The 26,928-nt window shown below is 41.6% G+C and overlaps 2 protein-coding genes across 12 annotated transcripts in view; both read left to right on the top strand.

The window, feature by feature from the left end:
- Window positions 1-11,423, top strand: part of myt1b (myelin transcription factor 1b) — a 59,493-nt gene extending 48,070 nt beyond the window's left edge. For 4 of the 11 annotated variants that reach the window (XM_017305910.1, XM_017305909.1, XM_017305911.1 and 1 more), the window contains 11 exons: window positions 314-571; window positions 1,135-1,289; window positions 2,834-2,896; window positions 3,222-3,290; window positions 5,264-5,326; window positions 5,665-5,745; window positions 6,220-6,444; window positions 7,441-7,532; window positions 7,726-7,829; window positions 9,275-9,418; window positions 10,196-11,423. In XM_017305910.1, the coding sequence (XP_017161399.1) occupies window positions 314-571; window positions 1,135-1,289; window positions 2,834-2,896; window positions 3,222-3,290; window positions 5,264-5,326; window positions 5,665-5,745; window positions 6,220-6,444; window positions 7,441-7,532; window positions 7,726-7,829; window positions 9,275-9,418; window positions 10,196-10,339 (1,398 nt within the window). In that variant the 3' untranslated portion in view covers window positions 10,340-11,423. Of the gene's footprint in view, window positions 1-313; window positions 572-1,134; window positions 1,290-2,833; window positions 2,897-3,221; window positions 3,291-5,263; window positions 5,327-5,664; window positions 5,746-6,219; window positions 6,449-7,440; window positions 7,533-7,725; window positions 7,830-9,274; window positions 9,419-10,195 lie in introns of those variants that run through there. The other 7 variants (XM_017305905.1, XM_017305913.1, XM_017305903.1 and 4 more) reach the window with 6 other exon arrangements.
- A 6,604-nt stretch (window positions 11,424-18,027) lies between these two features.
- pcmtd2b (protein-L-isoaspartate (D-aspartate) O-methyltransferase domain containing 2b) lies at window positions 18,028-25,500 on the top strand. The gene is made up of 7 exons (XM_008412863.2): window positions 18,028-18,143; window positions 20,191-20,421; window positions 20,502-20,652; window positions 20,733-20,835; window positions 21,188-21,359; window positions 22,340-22,463; window positions 22,820-25,500. Exons 2-7 carry the CDS (start codon window positions 20,266-20,268, stop codon window positions 23,380-23,382), a joined length of 1,269 nt encoding a protein of 422 aa, XP_008411085.1. The 5' UTR covers window positions 18,028-18,143; window positions 20,191-20,265; the 3' UTR covers window positions 23,383-25,500.
- Window positions 25,501-26,928: the final 1,428 nt, after the last annotated feature.

Here is a 26,928-nt window from a genome sequence, read left to right as displayed (position 1 = left end):
AGTTCACTACTACATTATGAGATATTTCTCTTTTTTTCACTCCTTTGGAAAAAGCTCTGATTTTCAATTACAGGTTAGACATATAAATCACTCATTAATGTGCCATAACTATAATTTAGGCTGTCTCTTTCTAGAATATTTTCCTATGACAGGTCCATGCAACCTGCCAGTTTTTGCTTGCCTTTCTAATAATAACAGGTAAATATTGCTCTACATCACATAAGTAAAAAAGAAAAAGAAAAAAGCCTGACTGTTTTGTTTTTGTTTTGACTCGTTTTGTTCATTCAGCTGTGCTTCTCTGCTTTCCACTCAGGAAATGGACATTGAGGTGGATGAGAACGGCACGTTGGACCTGAGCATGAAGAAGCCTATAAAACGGGAGGGCAGCGTGTCCGGCACCAGCCCCGGGGTCCGCTCCCCGGATCCGTCTTCGTCCTCCTCCTCTTCGTTCCATCACAGCGGAAACAGTGGAATGACGTCCCCGAACCTTCATACATACAAGCAGGAAGACTGGGAGGGACCTCTGGATTTCACCAAACCCAATCGCCAGAGGGAGGAGGAAACAGACGAGGTCAGTGCAATTAAACGGCCGCTTTCAATTACACTCCGTTTCCTGCTGCATTAGTCACAGAGGAGCTATTGCGGCATAAACAACAATAGACGAAACAGCCCTCAAGCCTTTTGAATGAAAACTTCTTGTTTACATCACTTTCTTTGTCTAATCGCCTTTTCTTATTTCCTGTCCCGCTTCTCCTCTTTCTATTATTCATTTATTTCAGTGAAATGCAAGAGTTACCACGAGGTTAAAACATTGCACTGCGTAGCAGAGGTGGTGTGTCAGGTGCATTGCACCATCCAGGATTTGGCATATGCTAATTTTCACTGCTTTGAACTTTTTCAAAAGAAATATAAAGGGCCTTGGATGTTAATTTTTTATGAGCACACTTTGCATTTGGAAACATTGAGTCTACAAAAGAATAAAAGGGGGTCGTGTGCGTTTGGAGTTTTGCAAAGTTTTTCTGTTTCGTGTTTTCTTTCTTTGCTTGTTTACGGCTAAGCAAAGTGATTCATGGGAACAATCGTCAGAGATTGAGTTAATATATCGTATCTGTTGGTGGTATGTCCTTTTTTTAGATGGAACACACAGGTCAGTCGTACGTCTCATCTGACCCAGAGGACTGTGACATGATGCAGGACTGTCTGGAGGACAGGAAGTATCCAGGAGAGGTCACGACCCCCAGCTTCAAAGTCAAGTTTCAGCCCAAGGACAGCAAGAAAGAGCTGCTCTCGTGAGTAACCGGTACACTAATAGTTCGACAGGCTGGTTATGTGAATTTTTTTATGACATCCTAGCACTCCAAAGAATAGTTCAACTCAAAATCTGCGCTTTTTGTGTTTGAGACGACGTTCATTTTGAGTACGATTCAAACTTCTGTGCACAACTCAATTAAAATTCGCTTTCGGTGGCTTCATGCTGTTTCAACTTATAACATCCGCGCTTATGAAACATTTTTTATTTAACATCATTTACTCAATTTAATCCCCAAAACTTTTACTTGAGTAGATTTTAATTCATATTTCTGAGTAGAAATAGTTGAAAATCAAGCCGCGCTCTCACAAAACGAGAGGCTCACGAGAAATAGGATAACAGCAAAAATGTATTATCTCCCGATCCATAATCGCATACATTTAGAACCTTCAAGCTCAGATCGATTGGCACTAAATTGCCATGACTGATTCACAGCTGCTGCCAGTAATAAACACAAACCACTTTTATGGATGCAGAGGATCTCCTCTATCAAAGCAGACACCTCTGCTAAGTGCCGTACGGCAGCAGAATCATGCCAAACAAACACCTTCACTGTTTATTTCATGAAGTCGTAGAGTTTTTTCTCCCTGTTGAAAAGAGTCAGAAACTTTGTTTTACAAATAAGAAATAAAATTCAAATTGTAAAATGACGTCTGACCTCATAAGCAGCATGTGCCTTTCATTGGCCGCAGTAGAGAGAAAGAAGCTCAGCTTGCTAGCAAGTCTGACTAAAGCATTAGCACCAAGGCTATGCTAGTTATGATGACTGGCATAGTCAACAAAATCTTAATTTAAAATATAAAGACAATTTTCAATAGAAATTAAGCATTAATGCACATTATATTTGGAAACTAATATACATGATTAAAATTGTTATTATTTTAATCAGGGATGCACCAATTGAAGTTTTCTGGCCGATCAACGATATTTAAAAAGTCTGCTGTGCCGAGTCTGCTTTTGGCTGATGTTGATGTTTTTTGGTCTAAAAAGCATAGCAACAAGGTTGCTAAGTTGGCAATAGCGGTGGGCCGACTTAGCTGTTGCTCAGTCCTCTCTCATGGCAGAGCAAAAGGGGACAGGGGCTTATTTTCATACATTTGTGGATGTAGATCAGAGAGGAAGATAAGACTGGTGGGTCAGATCGATTTCCCATGGAAGTATCAGCCGATCGCCAAGGAAATCGGAGTTGATTTATCGACTGGCTGATTTATCGGTGCTCCACTAATTTTAATTGATAGTTTTACACATCCTTCGGATTTCCTTTTAGCAGCACAATTTTTCAAAGGAAAACCACCACACACATTTCTTTTTTTTGCTAGATCCAATAATATAAGTCTTACTTTGGTAACTACTTCATAAAAACGGTCAGGTTTACATGCATTAAGGGCAGCTTCTTCGTCTCCTCCAGGAATCTGTGCTTTCTTCTTCTTCTTCTTCTTTTTCTTCTTCTTGTGCTCGTCTGTTCTAACTCTTGGCCTCTGCCTCCCTTTTCTCCTCCTTGCACTTCTGTTCTTCCCTCTGCAGGTGCCCCACACCTGGCTGCGATGGCAGCGGCCACATAACAGGGAACTACGCATCCCACCGCAGGTATGTTCATTCTGAAGCCTGTTAGCCCAACGTGTGCGGCTCCCGCTCTGCTAGCGCTAATGTGACACGTTAGTGCTGCTGAGACTCTGAGCCCAACAAAAGACCAAAACCAAACATTTGATTTGATCTGACCTGCCAGAGTGAGCCCTAAAGCAAAGACTGTCAATGACTTTTATACTTATCAGCGATTTACTACTCTCTGTCTGCCCTCTTACTCCTAAATGACCTTGGTAAGCTTTGCCTTCTGGATTTCCCTTCACTCACGTCTTTCTCCCCTCTCGCTTTCCTCGTCCTCTCCTTCACTGTTTCTCCTTTCCTCTCTCAGTCTGTCTGGGTGTCCTCTCGCTGATAAGAGCCTTCGGTCCCTCATGGCGGCCCACACTCCTGAACTCAAGTATGTCTGCTCTTCACCTTCGTTTTGCTTTTTCACTGTCGTTTCGGCGCACTGCTACTGACACCGTCCAGCGCTGCGCGCTGCTGACGTTAGCTCAACTGCTGTCTCTGCTGCTGCGTCTGTCATTGTGTGTCTTTCTGCAGATCAGTCTCTGCTCGCTTTAAAGTCACTCAGCTCATATGAATAAGTACAAAATAAAAAGTTGCGTCAAAAATGCCTGAATTACATTTTTTTAAATTTAATTCATTCAATTTTTTATCTTTATTGAGCAAAAATGCACAAAACAAACAAGTTTTGCATTAAAGAACAACAGATATGATATAATGTGTAGAGAATCAGTTGTGAGAGAATTGAAGGTTAAATTTAAGCAAGATGAAGAAAGACATATTTCAGGGCTAGGAAATACAATAATAGAATTCTTCCAAGATAAGTAAGCAAAAAAGAAAAACACAAACAAAAAAACTCAAAATAATTGATTAAATAAAACATTAGTCAGAGGTTTGGGGGACATATTTTATGTATCTAAAAAAGAAACGTTGCTCTGTTTTTTTATTAATCAAAATGAAGGATTTACACAGAAATTTTAGTTCCGACAGAAAATTAGTAATATTTGGTATCGAGTAGGGTTGTTTCGATAAATCAGCCCAGATTTCCTTAATTTTGGGAGATCAGTGAAGGGCTGACACGTACATATGAAGCAGACCTTATCCACCGACCTTATCTACCTCGGCAAAGGTCTAAAAATCAACCAGTACTGCTCTGCTGTGAGAGAGGTGTGACTGTTGGCCCCGCCCATCAGGTCATGTCTGCACGTTTGCATTTAACAGTAGTCACCCCACTGTGGTGAAGTCAATGACTTTCTTGCTATATTTAGAAACATTTCAGACAAAAAAATCAGCTTTGGGCAAATACTGAATTGTCTAGTCAGGCTTTTTAAATATCGATATTTGGCAATCGGTCAGAAAACTGCAGTCGGTGCAGCGCTGGTACAGAGATTGCAAACTTTATCTTTATACTGAATAATTACCATTGTCAGAGTTATTGTGATAGCAGATGATATCCTTGGGTCTCAATGAACGTACAGTGTGGAGACAGTGAAATTCAAGGTCACTCCAACATGTTTGGGATATGTGATACGAGTAGAACGCAAATGTATTCACACTCTTCACATTACGACATGTTACATCACTAACTTCAATGTGCTTTGTTGGGATTGTTATTTTACTGCATAATGGTGATGTTAAAATAAGACCGTCCGCTTAGACAAACATGGTGATGGGAGTATTATGCTGTGAGCTTTGTCTGGTATACTGGAGAATCTTCAAGATTAAAGATGCTTAGATATTATTTTATCAACTAAATCAAATCAGTCTGTGTGTACATCAATGTGAAAAGCACTTCAAAGTGATTTGACAGTTTTCTAACAGGTATTTTTATCATTACGTTCTGCCACCACCGGCCCTTTGAGGTCATTTATGATCTTGATGTGGCCCAAGATGAACATGAGTTTGACAACCCCGTTTTAAGATGAAGCATTTTCGTGTGTTCAAACAGCCTAGTCAAAGTCTGCGACAAAATCCAATTGAGAATTGGTAGCAAGAGTTGCTACTACTCTCTTTACTATTCACAAAGGCTTTYCATTCGATCTGACTGAATTTGAGTCATCTTCCAAAGAAAAATGTCAGTCTTTAGATGAGCCAGTGTGGTAGAGACACAACCCAGTGTGTGCTTCCAACTGCCTTTTTTCTCAACATATGGATTTTTTTATTTCTACTTCCTGCTTGTCTATCACAAAATCTCAATAAATGACTTCGACATTTTGTGACTGCGAAGTGATAAAAATCCGAAACACATTTGCCAGGGTGCAGTAACAAGCCATCTTCTCTCGTTGTCTCAGCTGAGTTCTGTCACCTTTAGGGAAGGTTTGGCGTTCCTTTCCTAAACGCTAAATATGAAACTCTTCCTGTTCTCAGATGCCCCACGCCAGGATGCGACGGTTCGGGTCACATCACAGGAAACTATGCCTCTCACCGAAGGTAACCAACACACTGAGCAAAGAGCTCCTTCAACAAAACACACAACCAGTGAGTCAGTCAGTCAGTCAGTCAGTCAGTCAGTCAGTCAGTCAGTCAGTCAGTCAGTCAGAGGGCCTAGTGACAGCTCATGGTAGAGTCAGACAGGAACCACATCCACATTTCCTCACCTTTCAGGCGTTTTTGATTTGATTTTCTTTTTTCGTTTAGTTGGACCTCTTTTTTTCTTTTTTCTTTGAAAGAATATCCTTCCTTCTCATGTTCTGTCCCTTTATGCAACAGTCACCTTACCGTAACGTTTTTCAACCCTCTGTTATCAACTCCATACTTTCTGTTTTCAGTCTCTCTGGGTGCCCGCGTGCCAAGAAAAGTGGAATTAAAACTCCTACCAAGGACAACCAGGAGGACTCGGAGCTTTTAAAGTTCGTACCGCTCAGAAAGCCATAACGTCTGCTTTTAGCATGACTGACGGTAAAGAGTAAAATGCAATAAAGGACAGAGAGACAGAGAAGCACAGAGAGGACAGTCACTGAGTCTTATGTGGAGGTGCTGACCTTGGCCTTTAGTTGAACCCAACAGTAATCGCCCTCACTGATGAAGCACTCCAGCTGCAATCACTGACTCTTAGTCTAGTTCATGTTAGAGTGATGTAGAGCACAGTGCATGGAGGATACATGTTGCATTTCCACATAAAACATTAAACCTGATAACATATACTAGTAATAATACTACAGGAAGAATACATAAAAAAAATTACCCAAAAAATTGAAAGTGCATATCTGTTAAATAATCCTCAAAAATAACATTTTTTGAGTATTTTTGAGTATTTATCCCCTAAACACTTCTTCTTCTTCTTCTTCTTCTCTCTCTGTTTGATGTCTTTCCGTCACTCCCAGCAGATGCCCCGTGCCGGGCTGCGACAGCCTGGGCCACATCAGCGGCAAGTACGCCACGCACCGCAGCGCCTACGGCTGCCCGCTGGCCGCCCGCAGGCAGAAGGAGGGCCTCCTGAACGGGATGCCCTTCAACTGGAAGGCATTCAAGACAGAGGGTCCCACCTGCCCCACCCCCGGCTGTGACGGCTCCGGACACGCCAACGGCAGCTTCCTCACACATCGCAGGTGAGCCGCACGCTGACGAGCCGAGCTGTTTTATGGTGCAACTTGAGCTTAGCTTTGTTTCTCTAGCAGGACTCTCTTAAAGGGGCAGTGTTATGTAAAATCAACTTTTTTTTTAGYTTTACTTATAATCCAAAACATATCTGGATGCTTTGATTCTTTCATGCATGCTTTAGAAATTCTTTAATCTCTATGGCAACCATTCAGCTGTGTGAAATGCCTGTGTGGTCATAGCACCGCCTTCGAGGCGCAGCTCCTCCTCAGAGTTGCAGTTCCCAAGCTTCGGCCTCACASAGCAGCCCTCCTCCATGACTCCCCCACTCAACTCCTTCAGACTAGCCGGCAGCAATTAGCAAACACCTGGTGGAACTGCTAATCTGCTGAGCTCTTCATACAAGCTGCTTCTCAGTGCAACGCTGGTAAAAACGTTGTTAAGAGTTAATAGAGGAGCCATGTTTTGATGACTTCATGATGCTCATGAAAGTAAAGAGTTAATAACAGGAGAGGCAGAGGGAGAACGATTAGTTCATGGTAACAATATATCAGCCGATATAACATTATATCGACTGATATAACGTTATGTCAGCCAAACGTACTGCCAGACCAGGTGTAGCTTCCGTGGAGAAAAAAAATACCTAAAAAAACCCCATAAAGTTAATCATTGAAATAACAGTAAATAATGCAAATTGGAGTGGAGTAAAAGAAGAAAGTGAGAAAAAGTGGTCAGTTTGTCCTCCAGTAMCCTAAGCCTACATCAGCACAACTCCAGAGATAACTCAGAATAATTTGCACCAGTCTAACTATAAGCTTTATGAAAAAGGAAAGTTTTAAGCTGAGTCTAGAAAGTAGACAGGTGTCTTTTTTACTTGACAATTCAGCTCAGACTAACGACCCCGTCTTTCTCTGTCTGTCTGTCTGTCTGTCTGTCTGTCTGTCTGTCTGTCTGTCTGTCTGTCTGTCTGTCTGTCTGTCTGTCTGTCTGTCTCTTTCTCCTTCTAGCCTCTCAGGATGTCCTAGAGCCTTGTTCGCCAAGAAGAAGGCCAAGTTCCCCTCCGAGGAATACATGAGCACCAAGTTCAGAGCCACTGACGGTATGATGTTTGGACTTAACATCCTAATGCCTTTATGTTACAAAGGAGGGGTTACTAAGAAAACCACAGAACAATACATTATGTGGTGTACGATGTCTACGTTTGTAGTTGAGTGAATTGATGGGAGTAAGCGGTTATCCTGCTTATATTCAGGTTTTCCTCTTTCACCGACATGTCTGCGCTTCTGTTTTAGTTCTGGACAACGATGAGGAGATCAAGCAGCTCAACAGAGAGATAAACGACCTCAACGAGTCCAACAACGAAATGGAGGCCGACATGGTCAACCTGCAAACTCAGGTGGGTGTCGCTGTAATGCAGGTGGTTTCTGGTACATATAATGCAWAACATCATTTGTAGGTGATCTTATATGTTGAAATAGACCCGTCAGTATATTYCAATTTAAAGAAAAGCAGCAAATATGAGCARTGCAACTCAATGCACAGTGACAAGAGAATTTAAAAGGGTTTCTGATTAAAGGACATTATTTATTTCAGAGTAACTTCAGGTTAACAAAATACCATACCAACTTTATTTATAAAGCACTTTAAAACAACCATAGCTGATACAAAGTGCTGTACATTAAAACACAACATAACAATAAATAAAAAAAATCAGACACTGCAACAACACAACATATTACCAAGTATTTTTTTTAGCCTTGTTTCTCAWGCAAATATCTTAGTGCACTTGAAATAAGACAAAACTAATTTACAAGTAAAATTTCTGCMAGATATGGGAACTTGTTTTAAGTCAACAATTCCTAAAAAAAATKATTTTAAAAATGACTTGTTCCATTGGCAGATTATTTCACTCATAACCAAACATTTTTGCCATAAGTGAAATAATCTRKSAATAAAAGATTGATATCAAGGAATTATTGACTCTAAACAAGMKCMTTTATCTTGCTTAAAAGTTACATTTAAGTTAGTTTTGTCTTATTTCAAGTGTACTGAGATATTTGCACTAGAAACTAGGCTAAAAAATACTTGGAGGAATTTGTGTTTTTGCAGTGTACATGTCTGGGTTCAAATATGGAACAATACTGTACATTATTCAGTTATGGAGAAAGTACTCAAAGAAGGTACTTAAGTAAAAGTACAAATAAACAGACAAAACTATACTGTAGTAAAAGTAAAAGTACCACATCAACATTTTTACTTGACTAAAAGGAAGAAAGTACTGACTTTTAAAAATACTTAAAGTATTTTGAGTATTTTTTAAATACTTAAAATACTTTAAGTATTTTAAAAATACTTAAAAATACAAGTCTCAATGAAAAAAGAGACTTGCTACAACCATTAAAATCTCATGCCATCATTTTGTGAAGAAGGAAGTTGCTCTTATGTCTTCTTCTGGGGTTTTTGTMTCATTTCTTCTTTTAGTGGTTCTTGGTGCAGCGCCACCACAGGAGAGGGAGGGGAGTGCAGGTTTTTCTTAGGGTTTGGTTTGACATAGAGCTGTGTGAAAGCRAMCCACAGCAGCTGAAAATGGAACAAATGTCATTTTGGTCTCCARTCAAACCGAGTCTACCAGACTATCAGGTGTGAAAACCCCCTCAGTTTACAAATCAAGTATTTACTTGTGCACAGACGTACGATTTTCTCTCCATATAGTTACTCTTACCRCGGCCCAGACTGGATCTGACTGTGTGGACATTACTCCGGTGTGAACAGGGTCTCCGATATAAACAACTTTCTTAAGTGAAAGGTTTTGTAATTTGAAAATGTCACTTTGTGTTGCAGATCTCTTCCATGGAAAAAAACCTAAAGAGCATTGAGCATGAGAACAAGATGATCGAAGAGCAGAACGAGGCCCTCTTCATGGAGCTGTCCGGTCTGAGCCGGGCCCTCATCCGCAGCCTGGCTAACATCCGCCTGCCGCACATGGTGAGGCTTCTCACGTCACAGGCTGTGTTTCCATTGCAGATGTGCACAGATCTTTGTCTAGATTCCGCTAATGCCATAGAAACCCAACTTTGCAATTGCTGTGTTTACCATTAAATAAGAAATTATATTAAAATCACAAGTAAATAAGCTTGTTCATGGATAAGTCATTAAAAATCATGGCAGCAATGAGTGTGAGCAGTTATATGTATAATTATAATTCMGCCATGGCGCTCATCGTCTATCAGCCATCACAGGAGAGKTCTGCGACTTATTCAGGCRTAAGAGCAACAAGCCCCGCCTACTTGAGAGCGGCTAAGAATGCGGCATTTTGGGGAAATTGTAGTCGATTTTACAGAAGAGCTATGGATTCAACACGTTGGAATGACGCACAACTTTTTATRAACTCTGTAATGCTGTGAGAGCTCTGGTGACGTGGGAAAAAAAAGAAATACAAACTATCATTCTCCTACTACTTCCTGTTGTCTTCTTTGGCGTTTTCACCAGTAGTAACATCAGCTAGTGATCACATGMCTCATGTAGTGTGAAAAAAGTGTTTCCATTGCAACACTATCATTACACATCCATTTTGATATGACTGAAAAACCACCTTGTAAYGCAAAACCTTTAATCAAAAAGTATCAGGGTTTTATTCAAAATTGGCATGTTTCCATTAGGCTWAATTCTTTTCGTCATTTRAATTTGTGCAATTTTRCGGTGAATAGAAATGCAGATACCATTCCACTTATCTCACTCATCTCGATCTCTCTTGCGTGGCAGCAGGAGCCAATCACCGAGCAGAACTTTGACAACTACGTCAGCACCCTGACCGACATGTACACCAACAAGGAGTGCTTCCAGAGCCCGGAAAACAAGGCCTTACTGGAGAGCATCAACAAGGCTGTGAAGGGCATCAAAGTGTGAGGCTCGACGCGCGGCACGGGAGGCAAATCTGAAACGGCTGCTGGAGCTGGAGAGCTGGATGCAGGGGGAGCGGGATGGGGAGGGGCAGTTGGAGAGATGCTGAAATGCTCAACGATATATTTAAATACGATTCAAAAACAAAAAGGGAATTCAGGTTACATAAATAAATGGCAAATTTTCAAATAAAATCAACCCAGGGAGCACCTCTGTTGAAGAAAAAGCGACCAAAATCCACATCWTGCTGCTTCTGAGATTCAGAGGAGGAAACCTTCAAGTCAGAGTGTTTGGAAAAGCAGGAATAATGTTTGTAGGAACTAGATCGGAGGGGCTTTGACATGCTGTATGTTTACCTGCTGAGTTTGCTTCCAACGGGGCCGGAACGCCGGAACGAGGAGGCGGGATCTGCTTCCGGACGACAGGACTTTCGCCGCTGTCCTGTAGCGTTGGCTGGGAAGGGGCGCTCACCAGCTGTGTGATCCACATCCACTCACACACACACTTCTCACACACATATCCCAGCGAAATGAGACGCACGCTCTCCTGAATGTGTGTGTCTGCAGCGGTGAGGCAGATCTCAGAACAGCCGGGATACTCAGCAGACCAAACCCTCTTTGTTTGTTTTTTTTTACTGGAATGATGATAGGAGTAGTGTGCACACATCTCAGCTTCGGTTAGTCATATCAATAGTATTTATCAACATAGGAATTGCACTTCATTTCAATGAATAGTTTTGTGGTACGATAATTATTGTTATATATGAATTATTTAAACTTGTGAACTTTTAAATTATAACTTATTGCCCTTTATGTTATTGAGGTTTATTTATTTAAAGCAATCTATTTATTAATAACTTTGTTTTGTAAAACAAACAAACAAAAAAAATGCAACTTTACCGATAACCAATCTGCAGATGTCTTAAGAATCGATAACGACAGATGAGGCATTTTTGTTTTGTTTTTTTTTAACTTTTTACGTGCAGATGTTTTATAAGGAATCAAAATTCTTTTGATAATTTTACAAAAAAATTATCGTTTTGTTTTGGTTTTTTTCTTGTTTTCCTCTGTTTTGTTTGTGCTTTTTTTCCTGTTACTGCTACAAAAAAAACCACAGGCGAGAGGGAAAAAAGAAAAATGATGTATTTATTATTTATTTGATGAGAAAGATGTCGACTGATGTGTATTTATTTTGTTTCTTATTTATGTGCGTGTTGTGACGGTTGAGTCTGAGTAGTTAAAAAAAAGATTAAAAAAAAAAATCCACTGCTAATAATTAAATAAAGAAACGACATTAATACCAGTACTGTTTGATTGCTTAGGCGTGTACTTAGACAAACCAGCAGCTGATTGTAAACCCAACAGAAGCACTCACTTCTCTGTTACTGTCACGTTTCTGTGTTTTAATTTGCTTCCTGTCAGGTGAAGACAAAAAAAGCTTAAAAAGAAAAAAAAAAGTGTTTTGTACCTCTCCCAAGCTCTTTGTAGCGGCCAGCACTGGCTCACCCAGAACCTCTATGATGCACCGAGGCTGATTGGCGAATTATTCTCTGATCGTCCGTAAAAATGTTCCACACAGAGCGCTTTTCCGGCCGTGTTTCAGCCTGGATGCATGATGATTCCTGAAATACACTGCGACATATCCAAACCCTCGAGGATACATTAAGGTCCTTTCTGTCTTTGACTAACTTCAAACATACACACCCTTGTAGCCTTACTCTAGATTTTAATTTTTTTTTCGATGCACAAAGTGCCACTGATTAAAAAGAAAAGAAAAAGAGCAAAAAAAAAAAAAAAAGGAGAGCTTACTTTTTTCCTGATTCTCTGCATCTCTGCAATGTAAGAATGTCTGGTTGCCCGGGACGACCACGGCATCGAGAGAGAACGCGGATTGTTTCAAAATGCCTTTATTTCTCTGCCAAGATGGCCATAAGTACACTATATATACATTCTGTACAAATAGATTTTAAAGATGCTATATATATGAATATAAACATACATATATTTTTCCAGTGTAATTGTTGACTTCTTCTTCTCTTGTATTATCAGAAGCTGTTCAGGCGAGACGTTAAGGGTGCGTCATTGTGAGGAGACGGTTGCTCCTTCTTTAATATCACTTAGACCTGCTCAACTGTGGCTTTAAACATTCAGTCAAGCTGAAGTCGTTGACGTTAGTGGAACAGTACTTTTGGATCCCGTCGGTTTCCGTCCCCCCTCCCGTCTCGTTTTTTTTGTTTTTTCTTCTTCTTCTTCTTTTCGTCCACCTGTCTTGTCTTTGGCCTGAAGGTGTGCTAAACATCAGCTGCATGTTTACGGCTGAACCTGAATCCTAAGTGTCAGTGTGAGTTCATGTATAGTGAAAAAAAAGACGATGCCTCTGAATAATGTTCTGCACATTGTGTTCAGCGACGTTGTGCAGTTTCTGAATATTCTTCTTGTGTGTTGTTCATGGTAAAGGCCTGCTCACTCCGAGCTCTTTTGTGTTGAAACAAACCAGTAGGAGACGTTAGTGTGACCTGCCTTTGGGGTGAAACTATTCCCACGTGTAACTCTGATGTCCAAGGCATGTTGTAAATGTGCTCTTAGCCAGCGTAGAATGTGCACTTTCTGAATAACTCGTCAAAGATGCCAGCAGTTGAAGTCGGACAGATCTGAGATCAGGAAATTTCCTGTATATTCTCTGAAGAGTTTCATGAAATTATTATGATTACTTCTTACGTTCTAGCGGCCTTTATTTAACAGTGGTCAGACAGGAAAAGCGCGTTGTGAGAGAAGACGTACGGCAACAGGCCGAGACTCGAATCTGTAACTAAAGGTCTCCGTATATGGGTCGCGCGCTCTACCCCTGCGCCATCGCCGCACCCCTGAGTTTTATGAAATTAAAGGATTTTCTTTTTTCAAATTCTGGGAAACCAAAAGAGAGATTGACGGGAAGGAGTTGCTTGGTTCTCAGGTGACCTGTGGCAGAGCGGAGCATAGCCACAGGTCGTGCAGTCAGCTGAGGCTAGAGGCGATCGCAGCGGCTGGATCAAGGCCTCGTGTGAAATGAGACGAGCGCGTGGGAGTGGAAAATTGATTTGCCAGGCTGCACAACCTCCCCTTTTGTTGTTGGAGGAGGCGTTTGTTGCATAAATATGTGGACGTCACTCAAGAGAATGTTAAAGCTTTTCCTGACTTTTTAGCCCAAACCCCGCTCCTCCCCATCCCCCGGTCGCTCCAGCCCCTCTTTACCCCCTCCTGGGTCTTCTTTGCGTCTTTCCTCAAGAACGATTGCTTGGATGCATTTGGTTAACAAAGTAGTGTATTTTTCCTATTGAAATGCACAAGAATTCTACCCAGAGAGTGTTAAGACTGTGAATATTCTCCTAACCTATTTGATATGGCATGACCCCTTTTAAACTGCTTGATGAAATTGTCTACTGAGGTATGTAAATGAAGAACACTGAGGCCATGAAAGCAGAGCGTTTTAAGAAAAGAAATGAAAAAAAAAAAAACAGAAAAAGTCAGCTAAGAAAGCGAACTCAGCCCACGGTCGGTCCTGCACCCACGCACTGTATGTTTTCCTATTTACATAGAAGTATCGAGTGATGGAGTCAGTTTTATTGTTCTGATCCGAAAAAGAGCATTTAACAAGACGGGGCTCGGTTTTTTTCCCCCACCTCCCTCCCCTCTCTCAATTTTATTTGATGTGACGACACTTTTCAGGGAATTCAGTCAACACCAAAATCCAAATGTGAGTGTGAAGGGGAGATATATAAGGAGAGACAGATAGAGAGAGAGAAAAAAAACTGAGTGGCACTTTTTCATCAGGCTGTCCAAAATATAACAAAACCAAAAGAAACCCCCATTTTTTTTCCCACCTCCCCAGGCGTAGTTCTCAGATATGTGTGGTCTTATCATGTGTGCCTTTCTCCCTCCACTCATGTCAACATATGGTATGTTTACACCCATTCAATTACTGCTGAAAATCCTCGGTCCTGATCCAGATGTCTGACTTTCAGGGGGAAACGGGTGGGGGTGGGTTAACGGTTTTACTCTGTGGAATAAAGCGTGTCTTCTTCTGTCCGCTGCAGACAGACAGAGAGAGCACTCTGAGTAACAGGGCAAAACTCAAAGCTTTTGTCTCTCTGAAGAAACTGTGATCTCATTCTGTCGATTCAGGTACCAAAAACTGCACGGACAGTTTCTGTGAAGGGATCTGAAGCTCGGCAGTCATCTCTAGATAATGCATCAGAGTGCAGGGCATTATTTTGACATAAGTGGGAAAAGTTTCTGTACATATTTGTATCCAGACAAAAAAAAAAAACAGTGTTATTTGTTGTTGTATCGAAGTTGAAAATGGTTTCGAAACTAATAACGATTCTATAAATGAAGAATAGTTTGTGACAAAAAAAACAACAAAAACTCCACAGCCAAGGGTTGTCCTGCTAGCACATTTTTACAGAGATGAGCTATTTTTACTGGTGATTTTCTAGACACTGATGTTGAAATCCTTTAAAAAAAAATAAAAAATAGTACAAAACTTCCAGAAGTACAAGCACTTCCATTACTATAGAATGTGTGATCATTTTAGTTACTTTTGTAGATGTGGTTGTTCCTTTGCTACTGCACCGTTTTGTAAAGTGGGACAGGCCTTGGCTGTGTGTTCTTAGGGATTCATGTTTTTGTTTAACCTTTTTTGGGGGGAAGGGGGGGGTTGGATGGAGCGGGTGGGGCGGGGGGTTATAACACTGTAGATTGGCCAAGTTTGTGGATGTGTGTTTGTGTACTTGTAAACATGTTCCCTGTTTCTGTGTCAGTGTTATAAAGCAGAGAATTGACGTCAGTTATTGTGAGGGTATGAACCATTTTAAATGTTCTCTATAAAAAAAAACCGAATAAAGACTCATAGAACAGAGCATTTGTGTTTCTGTCTAATTCATATTTCTATGTACTTGATTTACGCCTCTTCTGTACACACAAACGAACTTCAAGGGCATTACAGTTTTAATACAAAGGCTTTCATATGATGTTGTTTAAGCTGGTAAAAGCATATTTTTAAAGAATCTGTAGGGGGTGTGAATACTTATCATTGGTGACAGTATCAGCATGAGATATTGTGATAGAGCAGTTGGCATTAGCACTCACTGATAGATCGGTGCTAGGACCAAGTCTAATAAAGACACATGTACACAGAGTATGACAAAATATATCTGAACTGACAACATAATCCTTCAATAATAACCTAACTGGGACAGGAACAGGTTATGTCATCATAGGAACTAACTAGTTATTGTGATTTTGTTGACATATCATTGTCCTATATAAAGCAGGTTCTTACTGCGAAATCCTTGCCTTTTCCCTGCTGAACTGAGCCTTTGAGTGAGCATTTATGACCAGTCCTCAATGCCTGAGTAAAACTGGCAATAGAGAAGAATGAGCTGTTTACCGCAAAGTTCTAGAAAACTTCAACTCTTTTGAACTTGACAGTGTTGAGCCTCCAGCCAGAGGCTCTGGAGGCTCAGAAGGAACTACAAGGAGCAAGGAGGCTGGTATGAGAACTATTTATCCCACAATGCACCATGATAACCTCCTTTCAGTTTTAGCAGGAAAAGGCAGAGTTTCGCTCTGGGAAAATGTGACATTATATTAAGAAAGAGGAGCCACTAATGGAAGTCAGTCTCTAATCTGCAGTGCAGTGACTGACCCATGGGAGAGGACGTCTTCCTGAATCAGAAGGACCAACTCCCCTAAGGTGGACTGGCACTTACCACAAGTCCTGGACCTGAAATATATATGATTTTGTTTGCATATCCAGTATTTCTATTCCTAAATCTACTGCTGTAGGAATAAGTCTTGAACCTGGCTTATTCATAATTCTGCTGAAGGAATCTTTGAATTACATATTTCCTTAAAAGAGATGACTTCCATCGCCGCACCGCTGCTTGCTGCCTGCTGCCATTGATCTGAGGAAAAAGAACCTCAACCACAGAGCTGAGGGGAGAAACCATGGTTCCACACGTTTCCCTGGCACTGAAACGTGGCAGGGAAACGTCAGCTGAGCAGACCCTCCTCCAGCTATGAGTTGAGTGGCTAATGGTTTGCTGGATTTCTTCAACAATGCTGGTCGCATGTGCCAGATGAACCAAAGTTGCTGCCTGATTCCCCTGATTTACCTCACTTTGTAATTTTACATGGTCTTCCTCTTCATGGCTAGATTGCTGTCATTCCCAATCAGTTCTCCTTTGTTAACCAACACTTGACTGCGGCATATTCAGTAATGAGGACGTTCCATGACAGGATATATTCCATGGCTAACATCACTGAGCACCAGAGAGTGACCCATTCTTTCACAAATATTTGAAACCTAATTTTGTATGGGTAGATGCTGGATTTTGTACACCTGTGCCCGTATGGCTCAACCCCAAACCTAAGATGTCCTATTTGCAACAAACCATTTGGGAGAGAGACTTGTGATGTATGGGTACCCCCATACAGCGACCTGTATGGGGGTACACCCCCCTCACCCACTGAAGATAGACACCGACACCCCTAGTCACTCCACTAGGGATAAATATGTAAAATGATTGATTGATTGATTGATTGATTGATTGATTGATTGATTGATTGATTATATCTACACATCACCCTGAGCCCCCTGACCATCACTCAGTGGAACTGTTTTCTTTAGTGCAGATATGGAAGTTGGTCAGATTAGTCTGGAAGTCTGATGGAGCCCCTTGACTGTTTTTCTGTGGGCCCTTGACATTCCACTGAATTTTTTTAGTTGATGCAACTAAAAAATAAATGTCACTCAACAAACCTTTAGTCCCACTGTGCACTTTCATTTCATATTGAGAACAGGAAACATTTTTTACAACAAATTTTTAAAACAAACACCAGCACCCATTATATGAACTCCACATTATGCTGAGTAACGTTAGTCTCTATTTTATAATTTGTCATAAACTAATTTAACAGGTTCTGTACCAAACCCACCCCTCCTTCAGTTTACAGTTGAGGGGCCAGTTTGGCTAAGAACTTATGAAATTGGTTTATGACAAATTATAAAATAGAGATTAATGTTGCTTAGCATAATGTGCAGCAKATAGAATGGGTTCTGATACTTGATTTCAAAATTTGTAGGGGAAAAAAAGCCTTAATTCACCCATTTAAAAAGGTTAATGAAAGTAAATGAAATCAATACAACATATGCCAGACTGTTTAAAAAAATATCAAGATGGTAGTTTTTCTTCTATACTGATTCAAGACATACAATGACTTTCACAAATTGTCCACTGACATCTGGTGGACGATTTGTGAATTTACATGCATTTGCCAAACATGGTTTTTGCGATGTCTTTTCGATCCTTTTGTTAAGTGTTAAAACAATATCAAACCTTTAGTTATGTGAGTTTCTGTACATTTTTAATTCAACACAAACACTGAACAGGAGGACATCATAAAATCCAGCACACTTTATTTTTTTCCGGGTGAAAATAACGCTATATATAATACAAAAAAAATGGTACCAGAAAAGTTCTGCGTGCCAACTAGCAGAACTTATAAATACAACAACAGCATGAATATATTTCTTTATCTGAAAAATGAGAAGAAGCTGGAGCCGTTCATGGAAAAAAGGGCCTTTCCCGACCTGATCTGAACCATTACATCTCCGCTTTGTGAAACTAGGCCATCTTTTTTACGTGCTCGGTATGTGACGTCATCACGTCAGATGGCCGAATGTTTACATCCAGCAGTGGTGCGTTGACTGGATCCCCCACCACCGCCACCACCGTCAACAACAAGAAGAAGAATAGGCCGACGAGAAGGTAAGCAGCTGAGACAGAGAGCGTTTCCCCAGCCGATACCCCGCTAACTGGGCCCGAACCGCGGCTGCTGGCAGCTCTTCTCCCCGCTGCGGCCAGCTTTGGTCCGCGCGTCGTCTCGGTGTTTTCCTCCTTTTCTCTGGAGGACATAATGCAGCTGCATGGAGGTGTTACTGGCTGTTTTACTGCTGTTCGGGTGAAAATAACGCTAAAGCGCTCTCTGGTGCTGGTGTGGTGGTGTTTAAACTGGATGGTTACGGGTGGCGCTAATGGCCGAAGCGCCAGCAGCAGCTTTGGTGAATTAAAACCTGCGGCGCCCCGTCACAGAAACTCTCCAGAAAAAAAAGAAAAAAAAACAGAAACGACGGTAGGGCATTACTGAGCTCTGATGATTGGCTTTCATATAAAGGGTGCACGAAAACAAGCAATGATTTAGAGCGCCATCCTCTGGTCATTTCCCACTGGATCCACCTCCTTTTGATGGGGGAGCCCTTGTTTGTTTCTCAACATCCCTTTCAAGTCGACTCATCAAAGACCATCAGCAGCAGTAATATGCAGCTAACCAGCTGCTTGGTTCGTTTACAGCCTCCTGATGGGGCCCTTCGTTTGGCCTGGACTGATCTGATCTCTGGAGCCCAGCCAGCTTCGTGCTGGTGGTGCTGACCTTGTCAGTCTTTACTGTTAATGTGTCTAAGGAATGTGTATGTCTTTATTCTTACCAAGAAATTGAATTTACTTGAATTACTTGAATTTACCTCTTTAACACATGGATCAGTTAGAAAACAGGCCTACCAGATAAACCACAGGACCCACGATGGCGTACTGTACATGAGCTGCTCGTCCTTGCAACACAGACAATAACACAACAACAATAAGTAGGAGTGCACCGATTGCAGTTTCCTGGCTGGTCACTCATCTTTAAAAAGCCAAACCTGCTGATTCCAATTTTGGCTGATACTGATTTTGTTGTTGTTTTTATTTTTTATTTTGTCTGAAAACAGCACTAAATGTCAAGACAAAGTTGGCAAGTTGGCAGCAGTGGATGATTATTGTTAGCTGCACACATTCAGACATGACATGGTGACATGTCCATCAGTTCTCTGTCACGGCAGAGCAAAAGGGGACAGTGTCTGATTTTAAGACCTTTGCAGTGGTAGATAAGACAGGTTACTAAAGTAAGTATTGACCAATCAATTTATTGGTGCAACTCCACTAATAACAACCGTGCACACACTCTTGGAGTAACCAGTAAACCTAACAAGAACAGTTTTTGGACAGCAGGAGAAAGACAGAGTACCCGGTGAGAACCTGTGGGTGCACAGAAAGAACATAAAAAAGTCCAACCCAGGACCATGTTGTTGCAACTGTGCAGCCGATAAACGCACGCACGCACGCACGCACGCACGCACGCACGCACGCACATTACTTCAAAGTAACATGAAGTAGATGGAAGTTTTGTACTTTTGGAATTACAAAACTGTCAAAGTGAGATTTAAATACCCAAATAAAATAAAAATGCAGGATTTCTGTTCTTTTTGCCTTTTTTAAAATTGTTTTGTTGTGTTCTGTTTGACACAATTTTCACCTTATTTTTGGTATTTTCCATGGGGACACATTGGTTCGCAGCAGTGTTGTTGGCTCACAGCCTCTCCATTTATCCCTTGGTTTTCTCCCCCTGGTAAAGCACCGAAGAGACAAAACAGACAGTTTATTGAGTGGGTGGCAGAACTCAATAAAAATGCAGCAAAAAGGCCGTTGAAGTTTTCGTCCAGTCCCGTTCTCATGAACTCAATATTGTGTCTCGTCTGGTCTTGTGAATTTTATTGCTACCCTCCTAGTTATAGAGGGAAACCCCAATTCACACAGAGAGGTTGCATCGAGTCTGACCTGGAAACGCCTTAAAACAAGTGAACAAAACACAAAGCAAAAACAGAAACTATAGATTAGGACCATATATGACCTGAGAGAAACTCTATCTCTGTCTGCTGTCACAAAGCAAGTTCCAGTAGTCGGTGGTACCAGAATCCTCTTCTTTTTTTTTTCATGAAAGGCTATTCTCCTTGGAGAAACCCAGAGCTTCCTGAAGTCCCGTTGGGTTTGTTGTGCTGCTCGTCCTCCAGTCAGGATGGGAGGAGCTGTTAGTGCCGGCGAGGACAACGACGACCTGATCGACAACCTGAAGGAGGCTTACTACATCCGCACAGACCTGGTGGAGCGAGCTTTCAGAGCCATCGACCGGGCCGACTACTACTTGGACGAATACCGGGACAACGCCTACAAGGTGAGGAACGACTCTTCAACCAGAGCCGGCGCCGGTCCGGAGAAATCCCCTTCCTCAGCGCAGCTTTCTGTTCTGGACAGGACCTTGCCTGGCGCCACGGGAACATCCACCTGTCTGCGCCGTGCATCTACTCCGAGGTGATGGAGGCTCTGGAGCTGCATCCCGGCCTCTCCTTCCTCAACCTGGGCAGCGGGACCGGCTACCTCAGCACCATGGTCGGCCTCATTCTGGGTAGGCCAGTACAGATCTAAGTCCTGACTGCTTTTCACAAACGTCTCCAAATAACTCGGATCACGTTGTTTGTTTTTCAGGACCATTTGGGGTGAATCACGGAATAGAGCTGCATGCAGATGTGATCGAGTACGCCTACCAGAAGTTAGACTCCTTCATCAAAACCAGTGACAGTTTCGACAAGTAGGTCCAGGCGGAGCTGTGACATTTACTTTTTTTTTTTTTTTTTTTTTAGTTACAGTCAAATAAAAGAAAATAAAGATGCTTTATATTCTTTTTTGTTTTGGTATGTAAGATGAGGAATGTTACTGAGGAATTTTGCCTCAGTGATCTTTATGTAAGCTCTTTTCCTAAAGCATTTCCTCTCAGTGAGGCTGAGGTCTGAGTCTTGATCAGCATTTTGATTCTTGTCCTTTCTCCGGTATCAAGTTGTAGATCTGCTTGTTCCGTTGGCGATCTGTTTTTTTGTGTTTGTTTTTTTTTTTTTTCCAGAAATGAATAGACTTCTAATTGTTTTTGTTCATTTTTTTCTCAGGTTTGAGTTCTGTGAGCCATCCTTTGTGGTGGGCAATTGCCTGGAGATCCCCCCCGAGAGCCGCCACTATGACAGGGTCTACTGTGGCGCCGGGGTGCAGAAGGAACACGAGGAGTACATGAAGAACCTGCTGAAGGTGGGGGGCATCCTGGTGATGCCTCTGGAGGAGAAGGTCAGTCCTCGTCTCCATGACACTTTCTGTTTCTGTCTTCTTCTCTGTTTTCTTTTATTTATTATCTAGCAAGTTAAAGTTACACTTTTTTTAACTAGTGACTTGTGACTAACTTGTGACTTGGGAAGTCACATTTTCATTCTTAATCTGTAATATTAAAACTCAAAAACAAAATATTCTGTTTCTGCCCTCAGAGATTTTTACGTGAGAACATTAGAGCACCAGCAGCATTAGACGKGAAGTCTTTCAGTCTTCCAATAAAAAAAGCCTACAAGAACTTTTTGAAGAATTTTTCCTTTTTTTTTTTTTTTGGAGAAGTTTAAAATAGGCTTAGGTTCTAATGCTATATCCCAGTGTTTATTATTCCATAATTAAAAGTGTTCATACTTGTATTTCTCCCAAAAGAACAAAAACAAAATCTCCACAACTTTAGTCGGGTACTGATGAGCCGTTGTTTCAGCAATGGAGTTTTGTTTCAGTCTTTAAGTCTGTCTTTTGGCTGACAGCGTCCGTCTGTAGTTCTCTTGAGGTAAACGAACCCAGTCTTTGTCCCTCAAAGGTTCTTGACCAACCTGGAGACGTGTTTCAGGTCATTACAGATGTTTTTGGACAAACTTTAGTCGGGTATTGATGAGCAAATTCAGTTTTTCTTGAAGTCGTCCATGATGAAGAGTTTTCACAACTGTCTTCCTTGGCACACCATGTCCTCTAGAGGCCAGCCGAGCAACAATCACCTTGTTGACGTCTCTGATCATTTTCCTCTCTAAACTTTCTGAAGTCTTGTGTTTGATTAATTAGCTTCTTACCGAAGGTGTCAAAGGTGTTTTTATTGTGGTCATATCCAGGGAAATATGAAGAGTTTTGTGTGGTTTCATCCGGTGGGCTAAAAATGTTGACCTTAACTGCAAGCATGAAGGTGAAAACAAATCTGACGAAGAAGAAAAGAGGACGAATGACTTCACTCTGTTGCGTTTCCGCAGCTGACCAAGATTATCCGCACCGGACTGAGCAGCTGGGAGACGAAGAAAATCATCTCTGTGTCTTTCGCTCCTCTGGTTCTGCCTAAACACAGCCCCAAGAGCAAACCCAAGATGGCACCTTTGCGTAAGTCTCACTTCAGGTTTTCAGAGAATGTAGTGCTGTTTGTTAACGTTCCCAGAATAATAGCACACACTAACATGACGCACTAAATCCTCACACATAAAACTGGGAATCATTTTATCAGCTAAAGGCTAAAAATCAGCCTGTAATGCCTCCAGCAGTGCATGACTGTCAATTACATTGTTTCAAATGAAATAGACACGGAGAKGGAAAAGAAAGAGAGGAAGGGAAAAGAGAGACGGCCGTTGATGCTTCAATCAAAAACAGACTGTAGAACCAGCAGGAAAAACGTTCTGGACAGAACTCTTTACAGTTTATTGATTTGTTCACCGCTGTTTTTTTGTTTCCTAACCTTCCAGCCAAATATGAGGTGCGGACATTACAGGAACTGGCCCGCATCTGCATCCGCCACACCCTGCGGGTGACCACAGACGGAGGGGACGGTCAGGCGCGGGGCCGGGGCTCCTCCTTCAGCGTGGGCCGGGGCCTGGCGGCGGCCGGCCTCCACAAGTACGGCCCGCGCTTTAAGCGCCGTCGCGTCCACCGGCGCCACTGCAACACCCTCATGCTCGCCACCCGCCAGGTGGTGGCTGGTGGCGGGATGGCCCCCGCCTCCCTGGACAGCAACAACAACCAAGAGGGCCGAGTGGAGGACGAGGAGGCAGTCGGAGAGCGGCAGGGCAGGCGGCCAGCGAGGGGCAGCAGGAGAGCGGGTAGGGGGAGGCTGGTGGAGGAGGAGGAGACGGTGGAGGAGGAGGAGGAGGAGGCGGAGGAACGGGACGAAGAGGAGGAGGAGGAGGAGAAGGAAACGGGCGAACTGCTGCGACCCCAGCCGGCCGTCAACGTCCTGAGAGAGAGGATCCTGGGGCTGCCGCTGCCCGAGCCACTCAAAATGTACCTGCTGTACTACCGGGAGAAATGAGCTGCAGCCGGCGCCGCTCCGCTTCCAACCGCAGCCTGGAGCTTCTCCAGTGGGCGCCTGAGCCTCCGTTCCAAACTAACAACCCCTTAACAAGACCGGCCCGACGGCCGCCATCCTCTCCATCATCATCCTTGTTTCTCTCCGTTCCGTTCCCTGAGACTGGAAAGAGTCCCGTTTCCTGTGCGGCAGGACAGCGCTGCGAGCTTTAAACGGACTCCCGCCGATGAGTTTACAGACGAGCTCCAAGCAGTTTAATAACCAAGCAGAAGACTTTTCGGGGAGCAGGGACCAAAACAGTTTAGCTTCAACCGGGAACGGAGCGGCCTTACGCTGCAGAGGAGAGGAGGCTCCATGGTGAGGCGCTGCGTTTTGCTGACTGGGTCCACAGGTGAGAAGAAGAAGCAGAGCTGGTGTCAACATCCCTCCAGCTGCAGCAGGTGATGGCGGGTTTGGTTGTTTCCACTGATGCATCTCAGTCCATTAGATAACTCAGCCAGGACGATGGATCCAGTTTATTTCAACCCGGCAGATTTCTGGTTGATTCAGCAGGGGATAATAATCAATGTTTTTCACAGTGAATATATTTTTAATAGTGTGAAATTTACACCCGATATCCGTGACAACCCAGGGAGCCGCCCAGCCAAAAAAAAGAATTTACTCAGCAAACAAACAAAAGTTATGAGTTATAAAGTGGAATGAATTATTAGACAAACTCAATAAAATCAGTTAAATATTCATTCAAAAGTCTAAATGTTCTGCAGCAGAATTGAGCTTATGTCTGCTTTTTCTTCACCAGAGGAGTCTTGTGCAGTGGGTGTGTATGGATTTGCTGTTTTTTTTTTAATGATTCAACATTTATTCTCTGCCATTTCACTTTATTACACATATCTTAATTTGTGTTGATTACTGAACACATGGACACCAACATCTATGAGAAATTACTGTCAGTAGGCCCATTAGAAATATATCTTCTGAGAAAAACATGAAACTTTGACACCTTTGGTTTCTCCCCGTCTGTCATGGAGATTCTTGGGACAAACCCGGTTGAAATAAAACCCAAAATGTCCTTTAAATTTTCTGCTTTCCGAGACCAACTGTTTGTTAGGATTTCAAAACCTTTCGTGAGAAGACATAGACTTGATAGAAGCTTGAATTTTCCGGGTTTTTTTCTATGCATATGTTTAATTCTTTGGGTCCAATCTGGAGCTAGAATCCTTACGTTTGTATCCAAAGAGTAGTCTCAAGTCCATCTGGATCCCTTTGAACTCTCTCAACCAAAATAGAAGGACCATAAAAATGCATACTAATGTTCCTTTTTACATCAATGAACCAGCATGATAAAAAAAAAAAAACACAAATAATCTTCAACATGCAAGTTTTCTCCCATTGTGTACTCATCATTTTTTTACGCAGTAAATTGATTTTATTTTATTTTTCTTTATTTTACAAGACTTGAAGTGGTGTGGACCTTTTTAAAGGTGTTTTGTGTTGTTAATCCTACAAAGATACTTCAATAAAAAAGTATCTTCTGTCACCTTTTTGGACTCTAGATTCTAGTCTTATGGGGCATTACTCCTTTGTCCCCTTTTGTTTGTCTTTTTGTTGCTTTTTCCTCCAGTCTCTAACCTCTGACCTGTGCCAAACGGACGCTGCACAGGCAAATCTCCTGATAAAACGGCAAACAAGGAACAAGTCAATCAGAAAGAGGATGAAAATGGCAAAAAGTCAAATTAAGAACTGCTCAGCAGCTCCGATTTTCTTCTGGTTGTGAAAAAGAAACTGTGACGTAAACAGAAAATTGACTGTTTAATATAACAAGACTTTCAGTAAATAGGTAACTTATAGTTGTGATTGTAAGAATCAGTTTGAATTTTAGATTTAAAAAACCCCCTGAAATGATTACAGCCTCTCTCCGGATTACTTGTCGGCCTGCTGGATCTACCTTCGAGTACTGTATGTAGGTCATTTGTTTGTCATACACTTTGGCTTTTGTATATTTGTGCTCCTCTGCTGAATGTATATGAAAATTATTGTTCCACTTTAAAAAAAAACAAAAATTCAGGTAAGAGTGACTTTAATTTGGAACTGTTGGTAATAAAGTGGATTCTAAAGATGTAACAACTTCTTATTTCAGTGAGTTAAGTGTCATTAAACCGGTGAACAGATTTTAAAGGGTTTAAAAAAGGTAAAAATATATTTTATGTAAAGACTAAGGCTTCCTTGCATTATGTGTAATCTTAACTAAAACCGCAAATTAATTTTTTAGCAGGTATATTGTATAAATATGCTCTTTAGGGTTCTATCTTTATGTCAAATGTGCAAATTTTATGTACATTTGTTTAATTCTGCAATATCCGGCATAAAACTGTCTCAGTTCTGCCCTCTTTGGGTTGAACGGTGCCTGCTGCAGTCACCTAGCCTAGCCTGGTAAAAACCAGAGGGTCTGGACTCYTGACTGCTGAGAAWTGATCGTTTCCTGGAGGYGTGGACTCTGTTGATTTAGAAATTTTATCCAATCGCTGATTCTGGCCCTTCATAGATCAACACTACGAAGCTTAGCAGAAATAGCCTGTGCTGTGAACGACCATCCTCCAGGTTGCAGCAGTGATTGGTGCTTTCACATGTCGTCTCCAATAACAAAAATAGTTGCTAGACTTGTCGCTGTTTGATTTTATTTTTGGAGAGAAAAAAAGTTTACAGAAGGATTTGGGGGCGTGGTTTTGCTTTCGCAAGGGGGTTTAGCTGCACTTTAAGTGTTACATTATTCACTATCCTGTTCACTACCTATAGAAACACGTTTTCCTGATAATCTAGAAATCCTTAAGCTTATCAAAAACTGCTTAACATTCTGAACACCATGTTGTGAACCAGTTGACATTTCAAACAGCTTTTACAAGTAAAGCAGTGACTACCTATAGAAAGTAGAGGTGCACCGATAAATGGATTGGACAATAAATCTGCACCGATTTCTTTAATTTTGGAACATTGGCTGATACTCACAGACCCTTTCAATAAATTAGAAAATTATTAAGAAGCCCATTTACATTAGAAACTTTATCACTAAGTGATGACTCTTTGAAAAATTTGAATTGAGTTACAATATGGCTTTCAACATTTAATTTCCCTTTTGGATCAATAAAGTATTTTTGACTTTGAACACATTTTATAGATTAAATACACACAGATGAATGTTTGAAAGCCTTTATTTCAGTTAATTATGATTTTCCACTTACAGTTAATGAAAACATACTTCAAATTAGAGTCAGACCAACAAAAAAAATAGAAATGTGGGCCAAATGAAAAGTATGTTTGATACCTGCTGAAAGGTTATTTTCAAAAGTTACTAGACAAACGAGACTCATCGGAACATGTTTTCTAATTTATTACAACTGTACATGAGAACCAATCTTATCCACTGATATCAATCCCCACGAACGTTTTAAATCAGTCACTGTCCCCTTTTGGTCTGCCATGAGGGGGGGCTGATAGACACACCCACAGACCAGGTAAAATAATAAAAAAGATCAGTATTGGTCAAAATTTGAA

The sequence above is a fragment of the Poecilia reticulata genome, linkage group LG7 (genome assembly GCF_000633615.1).
Source record: "Poecilia reticulata strain Guanapo linkage group LG7, Guppy_female_1.0+MT, whole genome shotgun sequence".
NCBI classification, from domain to species: Eukaryota; Metazoa; Chordata; class Actinopteri; order Cyprinodontiformes; family Poeciliidae; genus Poecilia; species Poecilia reticulata.
The sequence above is the reverse complement of the archived record's forward strand: the minus strand, read 5'-3'. Positions and strand labels throughout refer to the sequence as shown.